The following is a 22,228-nucleotide window of genomic DNA, read 5'->3' on the forward strand; positions in this document are numbered from 1 at the left end:
GATGGTCACTAATGAAAAAGAAGAATTAGTTGATTTTGCTGGAGCCACAACAACTGCAATCATAGAGATTAACATTTAAATAAAAATACATACAATGGAAAATATTGAGAGTTATGAGCTACAATCATTCCCCCCAAACAGGAGGACATTTGCAAATTTAAATCAACCCAACACAGAGATTGAGGTTGATCTTGATGTAGGGGATGGCTTTATACACCCCCACAGAGCAGATCTATACATCAAATTTGATGTTGTAAAGCTCGATGGTACAGATTATCCGGCAAATTCAAATATAAGATTGGTAGATAATTTTGTGCCGCATCTGTTCTCTGAAATTGAGATCAGAAAGCATGGTGTTGTTATAAACAGAGTGGATTATCCCGGCATTACCTCCACAGCTTTGGCCACTCTAAAATTATCCAAAACCGAAGCTTCTTACTACAAAATAGGTGGATTTGAGGCTGGTGATAAAATATTATCTAAAAACCACACAGTGCTGTTCCCTATGCGCCTGTTGCCAGGATTCTTCTCGGATTACAAAGATATTATGTGGAAGGGTGGTTTAAGAATCACATTTAGAAGAGCTGCAAATGATAACAATGCTTTGATGAGGTACAGCACATTAAACCCTACAGGAGAAGCTCTGCCTAATACCTTACCTGATGAAGGCAAATGCATTATTCAGACTATGGAGCTAAGAATCCCGGTTGTTGAATATGAGGCCAGTTATGCTCTTAAATACAAAGCTGATATCCTAAAAAATCCACAGATTCCTCTGCAATTTTACACATATCAATGCGTACAGAAGCCCGCATCTGGTACATATTATGAGTTTGATGCCACAAATTCATTCTCCAGCATACAATACGACATGCCTGATTTTGTGGTGGTACTGTTTCAGACTGGGAGACACAACAATCAGGAAAAAAATTCAAGTAAATTTGATAGCTGCAACATCAAGAACATATATCTTAAAAATGGCAGAAATGAGGTATTTCCTAGAGAAAATTACAATTTAGACATGTCCAAGGATGATTTTCTTAAATTATATGAGGCATTTTCGGCTTTCAAACGTGTCACTACTGGCAGTACTGATATGTATTACTCACCAGATGAATTCAAAGCACGGAGACCCATGTTTGTAATCAACACTTCAAAAAGGAAACAAGTTGTAGTTAATGACAGGACAAACATTAAAATTATCTGTGAATTCCATGAGGCTTTACCTGAAGACACCATTTGTAGTGTTATTCTCATAGGTGAAAAATCATATGTTTATGATGTAAGAAATGAGCGGGTCACAGAGCAATTCTAGAAGAATTACATTGTTTTAATATTAGATAAACAAATTGAAGCTGGTGCCCAATTGAACTTAAACCAGAAATAAATATGTGTGTGTGTGTGTGTGGGTGGCCTAGTTTTAAGTGTGGCCACAAGAGGGGCATATTTTTAACAAATTTATGGACAACAATCTCACAAAAGTGCCTTTTATAAGTGTAGCCTCATCAATCTGAGGGGGTCATACTTTCTCATGGAATCCATGAGGGCTTTTTTACAAAAATCTTGGATTATACGGGGTTTCACACTAGAGCAAAAAACTCATATGGCCATGTTAAGCTAGTTTTAAGTATAGCCAAACCTGCTTGAGGAGAGTTCATACTTTCTCGGGTTTATCCCACCGTAAATACAACTACTACGGTCGTTTGGAAAACATTCCAAAACCGGCACTATTTTGTTATAAGGACGATAAAAAATAAGCTAAATTTTGATGTAACTCCTTTTTATGTACGTCTACTGGTTAATATTTAATTGGAGTCTAAACTCGAGTATCTATAATTGTGAATCCGCCAGTCAGTAGGCTTCTCCTTGTTTTGTGTGTTTTTTAGTTTTTTTGCATTCAATGTTCCTCACCCTTTTTCCTGCTTAGAAATGTCATTTCCCAATTTAAAATAGAAAAGTCATATTGAAGTATATACTTTTATCTATTAAAGTCTTCAATAAAGTAGAAGAAGAAACAAAACGACGTAAGTATATAAAAGTAGAGAAAGAGGAGTAAATGAATGCTCCCAAGGAAAAAAAGGAAAAAAGCTACGAACAATTTGTAAAAATAAAACTTAAAAGATAGAGAAGTGTATATATTATACTATTTCTTTGAGATTATTCCCATGTAATTAGCATCTAAATTGCCAATTTGAAACAAGGGCTGCAGTGACACGAAGCTGTGCCAGCGAGCTCGTTATCTCAAATTGTTTTTCAGAGTTTGTGAAAGAAAATGCAAGGAAGAATGCCGTCACAAGTGCTAATAAAAATGATAGCTTACTAAAGATTTGTTGTTAAAATGTTTGCAGGTGATTAGCTTCATCAATAAATTATTATTTATTAACTGAAATATTAAAACTTTTAGTAAGAATGCTTTAAATATGATATATAACTTTAAAAGTTTACAAAGTTTGTTACCTTTTCTGTGTACGAATAATTACACGTAACTTTCTTATATATATAGAGAACTTTTCAACATGCTACCATCTATTGATGATTTTGTAATTTCCTTTGCTCTAATATTGCAGAAATACATTAAGGTAGGCTCATTAGTTATCAGTTACGTCACGTTAGCATACGAGCAACAACCATTTGTAGAAACTCAACTCTAGATAGATTTCATTTTTGAAGTTTGTGAAAAGGAAATTCGACATTCGTTAACTATTTTAATAGAGAAAGGAAAAACTTATTACAGAAATGAGAATTCGTCACCATTACTTTTAGATATTATTAGCTACATTTCCTGTCCATTCACCGGCAATATAAATGGGACAGCCAGATCCTGCAATAATGACTTTCCTGCAATGCGCATTAGCTATGTGTTGCCTAGATCTCCGGCGATGATCTGACTTCAATAGCAACTTTTCAATAGGAAGTTCTGCCACCGCCGTAGGGTTAGGCAACACACAATGCGCCTTGCAAGGAAGCGAGTATTTCTGGATCTAGGTGTACCATTTGTATTGCTGGTGACTGTACTTTTAACATTCCAACGCTACTTACGCCACCAAAAATGAACAGTGTGTTCCAAAAGTATCTTTACCAATGCATTGCAATTCGTCATTTCTAATTACACTTGAAAACTTCAGTGTTACTCCATCATTTATATTTGTTGAAATGAGCACATCGCGCTACAACACCAGGGGTCCCGGGTTCGAATCCTGGCCTGGGCATGGATGTTTGTGAGTATCTATTCATCAATTTCATCATATCATCACTCATCCCCCATCTTCGCAAATTAGCCAAAAGTAGCACAAAGAGCAAAGTAAAATAAACCAAATCATATCAAATATTTGTAATATAATATAATTATATGAAGACTTATGTGCCAGACACATAAATGAAACACAAGCAAGTCTTCATAAGTAAATTTTATTATAATTATTATTGTATGTAATTTGTTTGCAGGAAAATTTCAGCAGAAAGTAACTTAAAATTACTTTTCAAGTACCAGTGAATGTAGCTGAGCTACTCTTTGATGTGACTAACTGTAACTTAATTACTTTTTAAACAAGTAACTGTAACCCAGTTACTTTTAAGAAGAAACTTTCTGAACACTGATTATGACATTTTTTAAAAGCTTCCTACAAATCATACTGTACTCAATATGGAGGTATGGAATCACTCATGCGCTTCCTATAAAGGAAAGTTTGGCACTTTTTGTTGCTAAAGAGGAATTAGAAAACCAGAATGTCGCACATAATGCAATTATATGCAGTTTACTGACGTAAATTGCATCTTTGTAATTTCTTCATAATTTTTGTCATGCGATTTCGTCAGAACACAATTTTTTTTCACGTTTGCCATATTGTACTGTACCTAAACTGACTGAACTCTCACTGGTTTCGATGAATAAGTGAACACGCACTTCCGATCACATGTTCGCGAGAACATTCCCACTGCCATCTAGTTGGTATGCACGATATTTGCAAGATCGTGACATGCACAAGTGTTCATATTGCCATCACGTGTTTAACGTCAGTTCTGTTGTATAGATGCGTTATACACTGAATTTATGATTCACACAAAACCATACGAAAAGTGAAACAATCATGGAACGTCCTTCGAACATACTTTTTTTACACGAGGGTGGGTCAATATTTATCCGCAGTGTGGTTATATTCGTGTTTACGTTGGCAGCACTTTCACTTCTTACAGCTGCGCAGATCTGAAGTTGCTCCGGCCTCTTGCATTCTCACTGCTGTGACGTTAACAATAACACTGAGCTTTCCATTTGCACCTAAGGACCACGTTCAGTTAAACAGTTTTGTGATGTGGAAGTTGTATAATGGGCCTAATCCATCGAAAACTTTCAGCACAAAATGGCAGTATGGGAAGAGTGTTTTGCCGCAATGGAGTATCAACGAATGGATTGAATATCTGTAAAATTGTCGCACAAGTGTCAGAACCCTGGCGTTGTGTCCACCTCTGTCTTTTTTATGCCAATCCTTTTGTATACATTCTATTGAAGCAAAACTGTTCGCATATTGTTCTCAAAGGTTTCGATGAATATCAGCCCGGCATACAACTTTCAGATCACAATATGGATCACTAAACGCAGCTCTTCTTTGGTGCAAATGGAATGTCTGGCATTATTGTTAACATCACGACAGCAACAATGCAACTTCAAACCCAACAATGGTTCTAACAGAAACACAAATATAACTTCGCTGCTGATCATTATTGATTCGTTCTCCTATCTTATGTATGAATTTTCACAAATATCAACACTTCAATGAATGTTAAAATAATTGCAACTAATTAAAACAATTGCTTTGCTTTATGTAATTAGGTACTGTTGAAAGTTTTATATTTGGTATGACAGAGTAATCCTATTAATATTTTCATGATAAATGATTTATTTGATGGCCAGTTTCTTGTGTTAGTACTTATTAGATTTGCTTACGATTATGAAAAATAAAGCCATTCCTCGCAGCGATTGTGCTCCATAAGTGCAATAAGTTCGAATTTCTTATCAGTACACATCAATTACCAATATCGACTTCGTTATCCAAGTTGCAAGAGCAATTATAGATACTTACAAGGTGTTCCAAAAGCTTCTGGTACAAAGTAGAAAATAAGTTTTACCGCCAGATGTAAAGAAAGTCCGTAGGTGAACTTAAGTGTGACCTTGGGAAAGGCTTAACATAAATTTTACCCTTACCACAGCTTCCCCAATTATTTAGTACACGTTTTTCGGCGCATCCTGTTTTTAAACTGAAATCTCCGAATCATTGTTCATTAATGCATATATTGAAGGACAAATTTACAGGATCAAACTGTGCTGAACGCCAGTTCCGAGACACCGGGGAGGAAACAAGATGAGTGATACAGAAAGTAAGGTACTCACCGCCGTCAGCGTATGTCTCGGAGCCGTAGCCATCTTGGAGGCCATTCGACCATGTCCCTTCGTACTTGGCGTTCGACGTGGCCGACTGCCGAACCCCGTAGCGGCCCTTGAAGCCCTGGGTCCACTCGCCGCGATACAACCACCGCCCTCGCGTCTCCACGCCCAGGCCATGGCGTTTCCCGTTCTGCCATTGACCCTCGTATGTGCTGCCGCTGTAAGGATACAACAGACAAGAAAGATCAGCAATAGTAAAGTACATACAACTGTCACACAATGAGTCACAATATCTTACTACACTGTCAAATATACTAATATTCTATACGTGCAGTAAGATAGATTAATAAATAAGATTGATTCCGCTGCAGTTGGTTCAGCATCGTTGTTGTGGCACTCACACGCTGGCCACCCAGAAGTCCGGATCTAACACCTTGCGAATTCTTATGAAGTATATCAAAGAAAGACTTTTCTTACTCGCACATCCTGTAAATGTACGTAACAAGAAACGTTGATGAAGACACTGATCTGTACCGTGTACCACAGGGTGCTTACAAAAAAACATCTGTAACTTGCTGGTGAAAACTTCAAATAGTTCTCCCAAGTGAATTTAAAACATATTTCATTTCTTTATTCACTATACTCTATCGCGGGAATCTTTGCAGCAAGGCATCGTATAACTGTAGATAAGAAGATACAGCGAAACAGTACACGCTAAAGCAAAAAGTTGGTAACTGTAGTCCCTTTTCCTGCTTGACGCAATCCCGTTCACTCCCATGTGTTAATTTGTCGAGCTCTTTCGAGTCATTACTTGCGCAGAGACTTGCTTTCGTTTGGTTGCTCCAGAAATTCCAAGACAAAGTATAGGTTTAACCATCTGTTTTTAAAATTCATTATTATTTTTTTTCTGCTTCAAACGTTTGTAATTATGATCCACAAGGTAATTTGTAAAAACTATGAAATTTGTAGCAAGTTTCTTCTGATGACAATAGATGTCACTTACATTAGTAATACATTATTTACCTCATTAATGATAGTACTCTTCCAGCATTGTAAACATTGCTTCTATACAAAATTAACGCACAGGATCAGCTATAAAAGGAATAATAATATAGTTACCGTGTAATCTAAAGATATAATCTGTATGTGTACTTCTGTAAAGCTATGCTTTATTATTATGTGGCTTAATGGTATATTAACATGACAAAATAAGATACAGTTAAGTGGACGTCTTGATTTTTATTGCCCCTTTGTGCCCCTACAGGTTCTTCCTGGCCGTCTGGAAGAAATAATGCAAGAAAGACGTGAAAACTAAATGAGGGCTAAAAGTGGTAAATGTTGTAAGTACCAAAAGCGAAAGTTTTGAGAAATCGCATCGTTCAGCAAATCAGCCCGTAAGAACATTCACACTAGTGACCTCTTTACACGAGCTTTGAACTACTTAGCCACTTTTCACGTTTATCACATTATAAAGCATGGCACATTTCACAGTTTAACGTGGAAAACTGTGTTTAAATTATTGTGGCACTTACATCGTTTACCAATTTTAGTCTTCAATTACATGCCGAGTATCCTTTTGTCCTGCTGCTCTTAGATTCTACTAGTCCAAGGTTGGGGAAGGACCATGCCCATTGCCCCCGTGTAATTCTTCCAACAATTTTTATTGTTGTTATTCCATTTCATTTGAAGTTTTGGTCAGTTATTTGTTGCGCAACTGCACCTCCTTCCCCCGTAGTTGATTTGAACTTTAATCGGCTTGATAATACTTAATTTTCTTGAAGAGTATAATATCGTTTAGTAACAGCGATAAGATTCCTCTACACTAAATTTCTAGTTGAAAGTATAATAATGTAGGAACATGGACATCTGGAAGGGGGGGGGCGAGGATGGCCATACTTCCCCCTTAGAAATCGAATGTCAAAAAAGTGTATATTCCACACGTATAATTTAATTTCAGTGATAGTAATTTACATTAATGCAATTGTATCAAATTCAAGTTGTGTTTTTTGAGGGGGCAACGCTATTATCGGGATAATATTCCCCATGGAAAAATACCTTCCTTGTCCTTCCGTGGAAAAAATCTGCGGGCGTCCATGATTAGGGGGGGCATTTACTCCACTTGCTCCCTTGCGCACGCCTATGTTTTAAGGTGTTTAATGTCAATAGTTTGCTTAACAGAACAGTCTATACTTCTAAACCTTTTCCATTGACGGAATATAAAGACTTGCTGTGGTATTTGGACGTAGTTATTACATGAAGGGTACGATGCCGAACAAGTGTATAATGAACAATGTAATTTCAATGTAATTGCAAGCTGATTGTAACTGGCAATTTGAATTCTAGTGATACAATAGAAAAATCACAGAGGGCGCTCCGTAAACAAATTAATCGCTGTCAATGAAGGCTGGATATCCTGTAATTGCAATTGTGTAATAGCTACAGCTCTTGTACCGTAATTTAAATTTAAATTTTTTAATGGTAAAACAATTTCTTACACTTTATATACTATTATACAGTTGTTTTTTTAAAAAAAGAGAACATCTCTCGGTAATATATTTCAGTTAATTCCCAATATTATTATCAAAGTTAAAATCAGTAATTTGGTAGCTCTCCCTATGTATTGGTACTTTCAATCCAGATTTGCTACATGCCCTTAAGGCTTGAATTATATCTTACCTTCCCACCCCGCTGCCGCTGTGGCATTGACAGGATATGTGTGTATCCTTGATCCTCGATAGAAAGTGGAACACCGCATGGTTTATGAAGATGTGTAATATCGTACATCACGGTTACCTTAGCCTGAAACGACCCAGCTTTAAGGTTTCACGCAAGTGAATGTAGCACCTGCCACGACAAGTCTAAACATCATCAGACTGAGCGTTGCCTAACGATTGACACGTTTTGTCAGTCAAAAGAACATGATTATTTAACTAAAACAGAATAAAAATGATAACATCAAGACTCGTAGCATTCACGTGATGCCTCTCAGGGAATTGGGTAATAGTATCTGTGTTCGTTCGTTGGTCAAATAAAAATAAAAATCATGTTTTCACTAAGAGAAAAGAAGTATATTTTACTTCTTTGCAAACTAAATACTTATTTTCATAAAATCGATTTCAATCAAAGAAATAGCAGCTTCTTACAATATAAATTGACCACTCTTTAAAACTCAAAGTCCTCTTCTTCTTCTTTTAACTGTCCCTGTCAGCATTATCTTGTCGACTTTGGACATCGTTACTATTTTGTATTTGTTTTAATGTTTTCTTCTAAAATTGATAGTTAGTCTCTCAAATTCATCAGAATCACAAACATAAAAAAAACTATTATTATGAATAATTCACTTTTTATCCTTTTGCTGTTTCTTTTTTGTTAAATATATATATATATAAATTACTTTATATTTCGAGCCTACATTTTCAACCACATGCATACAGAATCCATATTAGTGAAGGGGATAAATCTGTTAGAATGGATTAGAGTGATGTGGGAAATGGAATTTTCAAACGTTGTATACCTTTGTAGAGTGTGATTTGTTGATTTGAAAGAATTGGACATTGCCACATTTACAATTTTCTGGAGTTTATTTGAGTTTAATCTCAAAGTCCGAACTAAAAGTAAAGACAAAACACAATCGTAATTCCCATGGCAACAGCTCTTACAAGATATGAACATAAAGGTCAGTCACTATCCTGACATTATCAGTGATAGGTCTAAATATTAAATACAACAAGAATCACATATACTACATTACAGAAATTAAGGTTAATAACAAAAGAACATTTGCAGAATAAGAAATGAAATTAACAACAATAAATATTGGTCCAAGGGGAAAGGACTGTCACGATTCACACGTTCTTAGAGGAGCGTTAGGTCCGACTCAGATAGGGGTGACCCTCTTCGAAGACGCCTAAATGCCAGCCTCACTTCCATGTAGTACACCTTGGACTTCATTTTGTAGACTAACGAGGCTCTGGCGTCTAGACCCATGGCCAGTGTAATCTTCTATGAGACTTCGTTGTGTGTTGTCTAAATGTGTTTGTGATCGTTCCTTCATATTATCACCATTCTCCTTCCTCTTCGCCATTAGCCTTACATGGCTGAAAACCGAAGCAAATGGGATAGGTGGCTTCTATCATTTGCACGTGTTTTTTTCGTTATTTGAGTGTGCATACAGCCGATTTAAACTGATAAACACGGTAAAAGTACTCCAAGATAGTTTTTTTTACTAACGCGGGCCATACTTTGGGATCAAACATCTATGTTATGTGTGGTTTCCGCGTCATGAGATACATTTTATATTACATAAAACATCGAAACATATCGATTGAAAAAATCGACTTAATGTTGGAGGCGAAACGGTCAATCAAGCGCACCGGATGAATATTTTTTCCCGCACCCTCCACCATTGTGGGTTTCACACATCAGTATCCCATACACTGTCCCAGCTAACTGTAGAGCAGATCCGCGCAAATCGGCAGAGGAGAAGAAGGAAAATCGAGTGGTGAAAGCGCAGAGTTGCCAACCATGCGGTCGTACGGTCCAGCCCTTAGTCCTTACTCTAAATGCACGCCTTGTCAAAATTTGCTCTTGTACTTGTATCCCTAATATTCTCCTAAGAAATTCTTAAACCAATCGTACGGACCTGGATACAAAAATGTGCGTACGGTATTATCCTTTTCAATAGTTCGCAACGCTGCAGAGTGAAACAGGGAAATCGGGTAACTCCAGTCGGTCATTACGAAATCCCGTTTCTCTCACTGTTCATTGGTGGAGCCGTCTCGCGTCACTACTTGCGCAGAGACTTGTTCTCGTTCGCCTGGTCTACAGTTAGCTGGTACGGGGTTTAGTTAGGTCTATGCAATACATGACACAGCCTAGGGTTTCAAGCTTGCTTGTTTTTATTTTTGGGCTTCCCTTCTCTGTGCTCTTGTAGACTTCTTCTTTTTCTTATATATTACGTTTCCGATACTTATCAAAATACTCTACTATGTAGTGTACATAACAGATTCCCATCCTTTCAGATCCCATGTAGTAGCTATATGATTGAACGAGCCCTTCTCCAAGACTATATCCTACAAAATATTGGACTTTTAAGGATGTCACGAATTCACTCCGATGCCGCAGACATGTGTTTTGCCTCATTCAATGCGGCTTTCCTTTGGGGGCAGCATTATCACTTTATTTCTTCTTCTACTACTGCTTATATCTTTTAATTATTATATCTTTCACGTTTCATAATTCGTGCAATCTCAACTTTTGGCACCAGTGAGACGAAAACCGGAAGAAACATTGATATAATTCTCTCTTCTGAACTATTTTTATTGAATTGTTTTCCTAATAGTACACTTTTCAAGCCTCAACATGTAGGAAATGAATTAATCAAATCTGTAATCCTTCTTCATATAACAAAAATGAAAAGTGGGTATAAATAACAGAACAGTAAAGTATTAAATCCCTCTGGAACAATGTTTCCAACTAAAAAGATTCGAGCTAAACACATTACAGGAATGAGGATCGTGAACGCGCTGGAAAAATAAAAGATATCTACATTTTAGCTACATATTATCTACGCTAAATATGCTTGCAAAAGATTATAATGTTCTTGTAATTATAATATATTCGCAAGAAAAACCAAATAATTGGACTTCTCAAAGTAACTTCTTGCACCACTAGCAGTAACGTCTTCTTCTTCTGTGGCATTTTGGCCCTTCTAGACAAGCCTTAGCCTCCCTCAGACAGAAACAACCAGAGATAATAATCGGTTAGGTTGACTTGAATCTGATATTAAAATTTTCTGACCATTGAAAGTCCCGGGAGGCAAAATTGAATCCTGATTTGAAATTAAAATCTCTTCAAAGAAAATGATTACAGTGTGAGCGATTTCCGTTCATCTTCTGGGAAGTCAAGCCACAAAGGAGGCCGCCTTTTCGGAACATAAGCCGGGATTGCATTCCTTAGATGTATTTACGCAAGCGACCTGCCAGATCAAAAGAGTAACGCTTGTTCTGAGGAGTCCAATATTCATGCTCGTGTGTCAACACATTCGCGGTGTTTTTCTTTCGTAGCCATCTCAACGGGCTTGAGGTTCAGGCTATATAGAATAAGCCTCAGTCACAAAAGCATCATTACGCGGAAGATGAAAGGGAAACAGTATCATCATGCTTGAAGAATGTTTCCCCACGCATACAAGGAAAATATAAATGAAGGACGACATTTTTAGTAAAGTCTGCGGCAGTTATTTTACTTAAGTTGATATAGTACGGACAACTAATTTAGTAATAAGATGTGTTTTATACAGCTGATACACTTGCGGGTTGAATTGTACCGTTTGCAAATACGATCACAGGCGTGTAAACGGGTGGAAGAGGGGGAAATTGCCCCCCTAATCGTGGACGACCGCAGATTCTTTATAGCGAGGGCAAGGAGGGTTTTTTTTTTTTCAGGGGAGTAAACGAGGCATATTGCCCCTTACCATAGTGTTGACCTCTCAAAAAAACACCCCCTTGAGTTTGAAATTATCACGTTCCTCCATCCCCATTATAATAATTAATGTAAATTACTGTGACTTAAATCAAATTATATGTGTGAAATATATACTTTTAAGGTTGACATTCATTTTCCAGGAGGGAGCTCCTTGCCCCCCTCCCCCTTCCGGACGTCTATGCTCTATACAGTTTCACCTCGAAATCTAGTGTAGAGGAATCTTATTGCCGTCATTAAACAATGTTATACTCTTAAAAGAATTAATAATTTTCAAGTCTCTGAAAGTTCCAAGCAAGTCCTCTTAGTGTAATTTCAGGCCTATTGTAGTTCAATTACACTAACAAGGGAGGTTATCTAGGGGTCCCCCTCCGATTTCCATAAAACTTGGCAAGTGTATAGAGGAGCCCAAAGGAAGAAATATGTGTTTTTCTGTTTCAGCTAAAAAAAAACTGTTTTAGGGGGCAAACCCCTCTCAAATGTCAAAATGAGGACAAATTAAAGAGGGCATTTGTCCCCTGTTTCCCCCTTCAATTTTCATGAAACTTTGACAGGTGTATAGAGGGGCCCAAAGGAAGAAATACGTGTTTTTTTTTGCTTCGGCTAAAAAACTGTTTTAGGGGGCAAACCCCCCTCAAATATCAAGATGAGGACAAATTGACGTGGGTATCTGACCTCTATGTCCCCCTCCGATTTCCATGAAATTTGGCAGGTGTATGAAGGGGCCCTATGCCCCCTGTTTCTTCCTATGCCATATTTACGTGGTTTCGGGGTCAGATCCCCACTTCAATTTCTCCTCATCTTGACATTTGAGCGGGGGGGCCTAAAACCGTTTTATAGCTGAAACACAAAAACACGTACTTATTGCTATGGGAATCGGAGGGGGACACTTAGATAACCTCCCTTGTAAGAGGATTTTCGGTGGCTCCGGGCACACACTATACGAGCCTGTTTCGTGCCCATGAATACAGTAAAACGGTAGGTGGGATAAGGTTTTTTCTTTCCCGACTGATCTTTCATCAAAGATTATGCCCAGGGGCGGCAAATTCATGTAAATATTTGAAGTGGGAGGGCAGGGTTGACAACAATATTTTTTTTTTACATATAATACTTTTTGAGGAATTTGGGGAGGCAGAAATTGCTTTCCCCTCTAAGTCGGCGCCCATAGTCCCCCCCCCTAATCAGAAGATCTGTGCACGCCTATAAATACGATGTATAAAGAAACAAACTGCTAGAGTACTATGTGAGGCCAGTACATGTGAAACAATGTTTGTTCAATTTTTTGAGAATCCTGAACAACCATTGTTTTACATGTATTATAGGCAATGAATTTAAGTTTAACAAGCTGAAGATTTTACTGAAATAGAACATTCATTCCTAATACTAGCCTAATCATTATCAATTCTTATTGCTTAGAAACAGGTTTAAATCTCATTAGAGGCCCGTAGCCAGCATTTTATTTCGAGGGGGTGTTCATCCCTTATGAGCAGCCGCCATCCGAAGACGAAAAAGTGGAAAATAAAAGGAATCCCTGAAGATGAATTTCTCAGTATATTACAATTTATTATACAAGATGATTAATCCTGCTAAGGATGTAAAATTAAATACCACTATACACTATTTCCAGCGAAACATTTGTAGGATATATTGTTATTAATGGGATTCGTCACTAGGCGTAAGCACATAGAAATTCGGATCCCACTTTTGCTGTGGGCCTAGCCACAATTACATTATCTAAACATAAGGTGGACTTCAAACAACCACTCAAACTCGAAATTACTTTAAACGTCTAAAGGACATTTTGTGTCTTCCCTTATCGGAACTCCATGAACACGATAAATGTTTAAGAACTCGGATGTGAGGGGAAATTAACGCTCCACCAAAACGAAGCATTCTCTGTCTGGTAAATCGATATAGATTGAATGCAACAACATGTGCAACTTTGTTCTCTGTAGCTTGCGTGAGTCTGTTGCACTCATGACAACGGCCAATATCGATATGGATTGTTATCTAAGAGTTTGAATTTTTCCCTATCTCTTCCCAACCCCTTTTTAGCGTTAGACACGATATCCTCACTGAATGAGTCGATATGTGAGCACGGAAAATTACCATGGATCGAGACAGACCTGTGTGATCAATGTATTAACTAACTCACTCACTCTCTAGCCGCCCTAAACCCGAAGGTTCATGGCTGCAGCAACACAGGCCTTCCATCTGTCCCTATCTTGAGCAAGATCTATATACTCTTTTCCATCCCTACCGATTTCCTTTAGGTCCATCTCCACGTTGTCCCTCCATCTTCGTCTTGGCCTTCCTATACGTCTCTTACCATCAGGTTTCCCAACAAGAATCCTGTGAACTCCTCTTTCCTCACCCATTCGTGCCACATGGCCTGCCCACATAAGCCTTCTTGATTTAATGTACTGGACAAAATAATTTACTAAAACTAAACTCAATGGTTCAACAGCCCTCTAAGGGCCAAGCCCTGCCAGAAGGGCTTTTTCATTGGGTAACACGTGGTCAGCGCATCGAGTCCCATCGCCGCTGTTTTCTCGTGACCGGAGACCCCAATTGTCCTCACAATGCTTGGCCAACGCCGAAATTATGGGGATCCCACTGGGAATCGAACCAGGGACCGTTCGCACCAAAGGCAAGAGCTTGCTACGAAGAAGACGAGAGAAAATAAGTGCTTCAAACACGTGTTTCATATTATATAAGGTGTCCCAAAACTAGTAAACTAATTTGTTTTGTTCATTATGAACTATGGGTTGCAAGAGAATGTGCTCTACAGAGAAGAGGAAATCTATACGGATTGCCGATCGTTTATGAAAACCAACATTGGACAAATATTCATTATTCATATCCGTGGCCGAGTGGTTAGCACAGGTCGTTACGACATCAGGGGTTCGAATCGCGTCCTGGGTCTTTGTGAGTGTCCGTTCATCAATTTCATCATATCAACATACTTCCTCATATTCAGAATTAGCCAATAGTTGCAGAAAAGCATAGTAAAATTAATCAATCAATCAACTTATAACACAAGGTATGTGATATCCGCTTTTACAATTCTAGCCCGCTTCGAAAAAGAAAATCCTGCATACGCATCTGCATAGAAATAGTCCGTAATGCTTGGATTTGTTTTGTCTCTCACTTTCTGTATGATTCGGCTATACATTTATATGATAAATAACTTGGATAATTGAGTACATTTTCACATACATCATTTCAGCAACTATATTCCAATTATGCAGCAACATTTTGGAACCAGTTTTAAACACGTGTTTTATTTAATACGTTACATATTTTGAAATCTGCTATATTGGACTTCAACTAAACTGGAAAAAAACAAATTGAGACACAAAACAAACAATTACAAATTAATGCACGTTTCAAAATTGTTCTTTGTGTTACTTGATACTGAGGTATTGTGAAAATAACCACAAAAGCATTTCCATTCCTTCTCTGACGAATGTAAAAAACACGTACACGACAAACACATACCACACGCAAGCATGAAAGACATAGATAACACATCAATTCCAGTTAAGCCCTTAATGTATACTTCCACGCAACGGTTTTATAGACGTGTCTAGACATGTAGCTCCCCCAGTCACTCGCCTGGCAGAATTAGGGTAAATATTGATTTGCGCTTCAGGCCTGAGAAATGACGGAAGACAGAGGTATCATAAAATATAGTTCCTGTTATTTGACATTACAATACAGAAGCATTGTGTACCTTGAGGAGATGAGCTTTTTATGACTTATTAAATAATAAGGTGTATTGCAAAAGCGAAAACAATATACAGAGTGATCACAAAGTCCCATTACACCCTATGTATTGCATAGATGTTAGTGATGACAAAGTCCCATAACCCCTATGTATTACATACATGTTAATGAATTGTTCTTTCTTATCGTTGCAGGATCTACATCTAAACCATCACACCAGCAATGGTGAGGAGAATTTCCCATCGTACATGGCGGAGAATCATACTCTGTTATGAAAACGATGGTGTACACACAGACACTCTGGACTATATCATAACGAATAGTCACACTACCTCCAAGTTGTCCTCTGCCATGATCTCACATTAATACAATGCGACCATCTATGACGATGTGGACACGCGAAATGAGGTAATGGGACTTTGGGATCACTCTGTAGACGCGCTTTTAAAACATAACATTTCCCGATGAGTGGTTGAGTGTGAGTGGGTAAATCTACGATATACGAGTACAATGCTAAATTGGAAGAACATAAAACTTATTTTAGCGGTGCCCTCTATGAACTCTTTTTTATAAAATATTTATTGTTTGTGGACAAAATCCGTGCACCAGTTAACAATGTATAAATTTGTAATATATATACATGTATGCATATAATATTTACACATAATATTACTTTCATAATAAATAATTAAACCATTTCATTACACATTTACAGCATTATTTTCGACTTGTTAAAATATTTTGTAAGAATATTGATGACCGAGGATGAAGGAGAAGTCAGTAAACAAGGCAGTGTCAGTGGCGCTTGACGTCCACTCTTGTATAAGTTCTGTAAAAATTGTTTCCTGTATGTTTCATAAAGTTTGCACTGAAATATAATAAGGATCGGAGTTGCAATATGTTCACTACACAAACTAACTTGTGAAGGCACTAAGTTCTTGTAAAGGTGAGATGAAGCGATAGTGTGATTTAACTTGCAGCGCATTATAGTTGTGAGGGGAATACGCGACAAAACGTACCTACCACCTGACCGGCTACCTGCGAAGGGTCTTCTAATGAGTCTTAAAATATTTGCGATGGGACAAAACGTACCACTTGAATCAAAAATGATTCACCGAAATTACGATTTTCTCTAGTCTTGCTGATCTCAATTATACTTTATCCAGGCTTTGGACAGTTCCACACTGTTATTGGAATTTCACCTTTTTACAACCAAACTATTCATAAAGTAATCAAAGAAAAGAGTTAGCTTCGCCGATTATTGGGCTTGAGAGTGTATTTCCAGCCATTCATCATAAACTTCCTCCGTTTTTAATAAGGCCAGAGCGGCACACATGCGTATATCCAAAGGGATTTCCTCATTCTGTCAATACTCGACCGAACCTAACCTAACCTAAGAGATGAAAGTCGTAATGACGAATGAGGTAAAAGAATAACCTAGTTGGGTGCTGGATAGCGCACCATGTTGTAATATCTGACATGTCAAGGGTAAGTTCAAGGGCAATGTGCATCTTTTGATTCAAGTGAGGATTCCTTTCAGTCGAGATGCACTTCAATGCATCAGTTGATGATCCTTGATGCACCTTCCTGCATCTTTGTGGATGATGCACTTAAACATTTGGTCTGAGCTACAGAGTTTATGTAGCTCAGATCAAACGTTTAAGTGCATCATCGAAAAAGATGCATTATTGTGCATCAAAATGCATCAAGGTGCATCAAAACGCATCAACTGATGCATTGAAGTGCATCTCGACTGTATAATAAGTCCTCACTTGAATCAAATTATGCACTTTGGTGTTTCTTTCACGACATACAAAAATGCACCTAAATGCATCAAATATTAATCTGATTCTTTGAAGAAGCCTTAAAACATACTTTAGTGCATCAATCGATGCATTCTGGTGCATCAATCGATATGGTGCATTTAGTTCTCTGAGTGTGTGTGCTCCTCAATAACGTGCACTAAAAGGAAACCTCTGACTTTAGTTCAATTCAGAGACTGAGAACAATACATTACAAATCCTTCCCTTTTCACAACCCAAGTAGCCTAGTAACACTAGCATATAATACGAAATATTCCTTTGCTCTTCAGATTGTACAGAAGATTTTACAAATGCAATCAATAACACTTTATAAAAATCTCACTTGCTTTAATTTGAGGTTTTCAGCTTTATGTATGTTCTCTTTCAGGAACCAATGAGGGTGGGGCATCTAAAATTTACGTTCAGTTATTGGGAACCGATATATCGACAATTTAGCCCGCAGTATGCTACAGTAAACACATTGATTGTCTTCTGTTCTGTTCGTAGGTGAAGAGAGTTCGCAGGTTTTGCAGACAGAGCGTCAATGCTTCGAAGCTGCTCAAGTTAAGAGCCGGTACAGGGGCGTGTGAAAGTAGCTATTTTGACCAGAGGGGTATACGACTATATTCTACAGCATTGCCATGTCTCTTGTGCGTGCGTTGCTTATACAGTGACTCAGTGGAATTCACTGTGTATCTAGCTATATTCCTCCTTTGTAACTATAAGGGAGATTTCAGACTGAAGCGACACGAACCAATCAAGAGCAACGTTTCACACCGTAGCGGAATGACGGGCAGCATAAGCATGCGCTCGATTGGATATATCCTCAAGCGACACGTGTCGCGTGTCGCTTCGATTTGAAATCTTCCTTACCGTGCTTCTAAGATGAAGCAACAGGTGAAAAGCGACAAGTGTATCTGAGAAACCAAACAAACCTTCAGAAATCAGTGCAACTTTTCGAATCGAAGCGACACGACAAGTTGCACTTGTCGCTTGCGTGTTTTCTCAATGCGGCTCATCTTCTCGGCTCGGTTTGTGGCTTAGGAGTACGCGGTGAATACTTGCTTATATGGAGCTTTCAGACGAAAGTGACAAGCGACTCAAGACACGGGGATATTACACCGAAGCGACAAGCGACATTGGCCCCTTGATTTGGTTTGATTTGGTTTGATTTGGTGCTTTAAGTCCACTTTATGCACAGTAGGCTAATCGGGACTGGACCTACAGTTTAAAGTGGGATCCGAACCACTATGTGCCTCCACCGGGTATCGAACCCGGTACCCCTTGATTACAAGGCAACGACGCTACCACTGCGCCATCGGGGAGGCATTGGCCCCTTGAGTTGAAGGGAGAATCCACACCGAAGAAACACGCGACACGTGTCGCATCGATGTGAAATCCCCCTAAAACAAAACATTCACCGCGCATGAGCGAACAACAGACCGAGACGAAACTATGTACGGTATTGATAAACCGGTCCAGTCCGAGCGACACGTGCAGCTTCCCCCTTTGCTTCAATTCGGAAGGTTACATTTATGTATGATGCTCGGTTTTCAAGCAACACGTGTCTCTTGTCGCGTGCCGGTTCGGTCTGAAATTACCCATAGACTGAAGAGACTCGTGTCGCCTGTCGCTTGTTGGTTCTTGGAACTTTGCCTCTTTGTCTCTCATTTCACACCATTATTAACTAAACTATGTTCCAGCTAACTGTGGAGTAAGGCCGGGCATAGCGTCAGAGAAGTGAAGAAACTCGAGTGGCCAGAGTTAAGCAGTACACGCTGCTGGGAAGGCTGGTAACTGAAGTCGCTTCCCCCCACTCAATTTCCCCGAACAATTTCTCACCTAGGAAGACACCTAATATAGGAAATATTCTAGTGTTTTATGTGGAAAAGACCACTCTTGCCTCACGACTGCCATCTGTTGTTATTTTTGCATACTATTTATCTCCTTCCATAGTTGAAAATAGAAGAGAAGAGAAATTTTGTTGTAAATAGGGTTCTTTTCATTTCCTTAGGAACCAATATAGTTGAAAATGTCACTTTCATTTCATGAAACCCTTGAAAATTAATTTTAATGCACTTTAGATTGTCTACGTAGTCTATGTAAACTACAATCCAATGTAATCTACGCGTAGATTACGTGTAGACAACGAATGTAGACGTAAACTTATAGTCTACGGCACATCACTGACCAGAACTCAAATCCGAGTGTCTAGCAGCACACCGTGCCATTGCTCTTCCAGGCGAAGCAATGGCTATACCCTGTTTCAGTTATCTCTGGAGCAGGCGAAAGAAAACAAGTCTCTGCGAAAACAGTGACGCGAGACGGCTCCACCAATAAACACGTGAGAGGGAGCGGTATTGCAAGGGGAGGAGCGACTGCAGTTCCCAGCCTTCGAACAGCGTGTACTGCTTCGCTCTGCCCACTCGATTTCCTCCCCTTCTCTGACGCTATGCGCGGCCTTGCTCCAGAGATAAGTGGGACAGGGTATAGGTCGGTAGCTCAGTTGTAGCAAGGGCACGAAATGCCCGTGACCCGAGTTCGAGTCTTGTATTTATTTGTTTCAGTTTCTACATAGTTCGCAAAGAAAGTTCCCAAACTTACCAAAGAACCTACCAGAAATTACACGAATAATTTCCGCAAGAAATGCAAAAAGTTTTCATGTTTTTGCAAGGTTTTCAAACAGCAGAAATATTTCCAAACCCGATTCAAAGTTCGTGCACAGCGCTGAAGGGTTTGAAGTAGGCCATAAACCAGTTTCCTACAATGCATCGCTGGAAGAAAGCCACATAAAGCGTTGCACAGGGACAAAAGCAAAACTCACCCAGTTAGCGTAAATCAATTTTACAGTCAGAACGTAAATCAGCTTAAAACAATGAATACAAGAGCATTTGAATAGAAGGTCCCTTTTTTCCCACTCCAAGCGTTGTAAAGTCAGTTCGCTCTATGTTTTTTTTTTTTAAAAAAGGAGGGGGAGATTAGCAGTAACGGATCAGGGATTAGAACCATACTCTGAACAAGTACTTCACATTTGTTCACCTTTGTTGACACAGATAAGGCACAGATGTCGTTGTTGAACCTCCAGATAACATTAAGTGCTTTTCGATGATATTGCTGTCAACTGCAAACGCCTGCAGAAGGTTCGTTAGATTGATAGTTACAAGCTCAAGTCTCGACAGAAGGTGCGAGGAACAGCAGCCATATTTGTCAGCCCAACGTGTGAGGATTGACGTATGGGGATCGGGAGAGCGACAAACATCGCTGCAGAGTTTTGAACAAGGTTGTGTGCGCATTACCTCCGTGTTGTTTACACAACCTAACCAGACAGGATAGACTGGGAAAGAAAAATCATACTCAATGCAGATCTATGGAAAGGATTGTTAATGTACGATAATGTGTGGGTCATGTCAGTGGCAGTGATGTGTGTGTGTGTACATGTAAACAATGGTTTTCTACATTCAGTAGCTCACGAACGGAGGGTACAGGGGTACATCTGACCCACAAATTTTGGAAGGGGGTACAATATATCCCTAAATGCTATGTTTTTACCGCTTGTAGTCATGGACAGTTCTGGGTTGTTACAGTTCCATTGACTTTCAATGGGATCATTACAATCAAGAAGTGTCCGTGACTGTACCCCCTCTGCAAGTTGTCAAAGAATCTAGTTTTTTAGTAGAGAAATTAACTTTCCTTCTCTGTCTCTTTAATATTGTTTTCTACACCTTTCTCTCTCTCTCTCTCTCTCTCTCTCTTTCTATTTCCATCTCTCTCCCCTCTCTCTCTCTATTTCTGTCTTCTTCTCTATCTCTCTCTTTCTATTTAGCTATTCCTTCTTATTCTATTCCTTTCTTTCTTTACTTCTATTTTCTTGTTTTGGTCATTCTTTCTTTTTCTACACCTTTCTCCCCCCTCTCTCTCTCTCTATCTATCTATCTCTTTCTCTTCCTCTCTCCAAACTCTCTTTCTATTTCCATCTCTCTTTCTCTCGCCTCTCTCCACTCTCTCTCTCTCTCTCTCTCTCTCTCCTTCTCTCTCTCTCTCTTTATTTAGCTATTCCTTCTTACTTTTATTCCTTTCTTTCTTTACTTCCTTCTTACTGTTTTGGTCATTCTTTCTTTCTCAATTTCCCTACCTGTTTCTATCTTTTCTTTTTATTTTCTCTTGCTTTCTATTTCTTTTCTTTAAAAGTCTCATGTAGGGTAATTGGGGCGGTCACCCGCCTCACTTTCCATTGGCAACGCTACTTGAAATGGGAAAAGACACCACAGGTTTGAGAAATTCGCTAATGTTTGTTTTAAGTCCACTTTATGGTCAGACAGTGTAATCGGGACCCAATATACAGTTTAAAGTGGTATACGAACAACTGCGTGCCTCCACCGGGTATTGAACACTGGACCCTTTTAGTACCAGGCAACGACGTTAGAACCGCACCTTCGGGGAGCCCCGCGTATAAACTTCGTATTCTCCACAAATTAGTGTGGCGAGTTGGAAGGGGGGGGGGAGGTACACTAAGGATCGAAACGCACCTCTCGAGAGCAGTTTACGTTTTCGTACACCGTGAAACTTTGTGCATTTTATTTCGGAAATACTGTATCAGTCTGTTTCGAAGTTACAGACTCACCCTGCATATCTTGATGTACCTTCCCGCATCTTTCTCAAGGATGCACTTGCCGACAGCGCGCAACGACGCCAGGTGTCCCGCGTTCGAATCCCGGCCTGAGCATAGGTGTTCTCTGTGAGTGTACCTTCATCAATTTCATCATATTTTCACTCATCCTCATCTTAGAAAATAAAGCCAAAGGTTGCAGAGAAGAGAAGTAAAATAAACCAAATCAAT

At 38.9% G+C, this 22,228-nt stretch overlaps 1 protein-coding gene across 3 annotated transcripts in view; it reads right to left on the minus strand.

Moving 5' to 3' along the window:
• The window catches only part of jp (junctophilin), a 397,633-nt gene that overhangs the window by 286,253 nt on the left and 89,152 nt on the right, over positions 1-22,228 (minus strand). For all 3 annotated transcript variants that reach the window (XM_083142319.1, XM_083142318.1, XM_083142320.1), the window contains exon 2: positions 5,387-5,598. In XM_083142319.1, the coding sequence (XP_082998445.1) occupies positions 5,387-5,598 (212 nt within the window). The remainder of the gene's footprint in view (positions 1-5,386; positions 5,599-22,228) is intronic.

The sequence above is a fragment of the Lepisma saccharinum genome, chromosome 20, assembly GCF_977018435.1.
Source record: "Lepisma saccharinum chromosome 20, izLepSacc3.1, whole genome shotgun sequence".
NCBI classification, from domain to species: Eukaryota; Metazoa; Arthropoda; class Insecta; order Zygentoma; family Lepismatidae; genus Lepisma; species Lepisma saccharinum.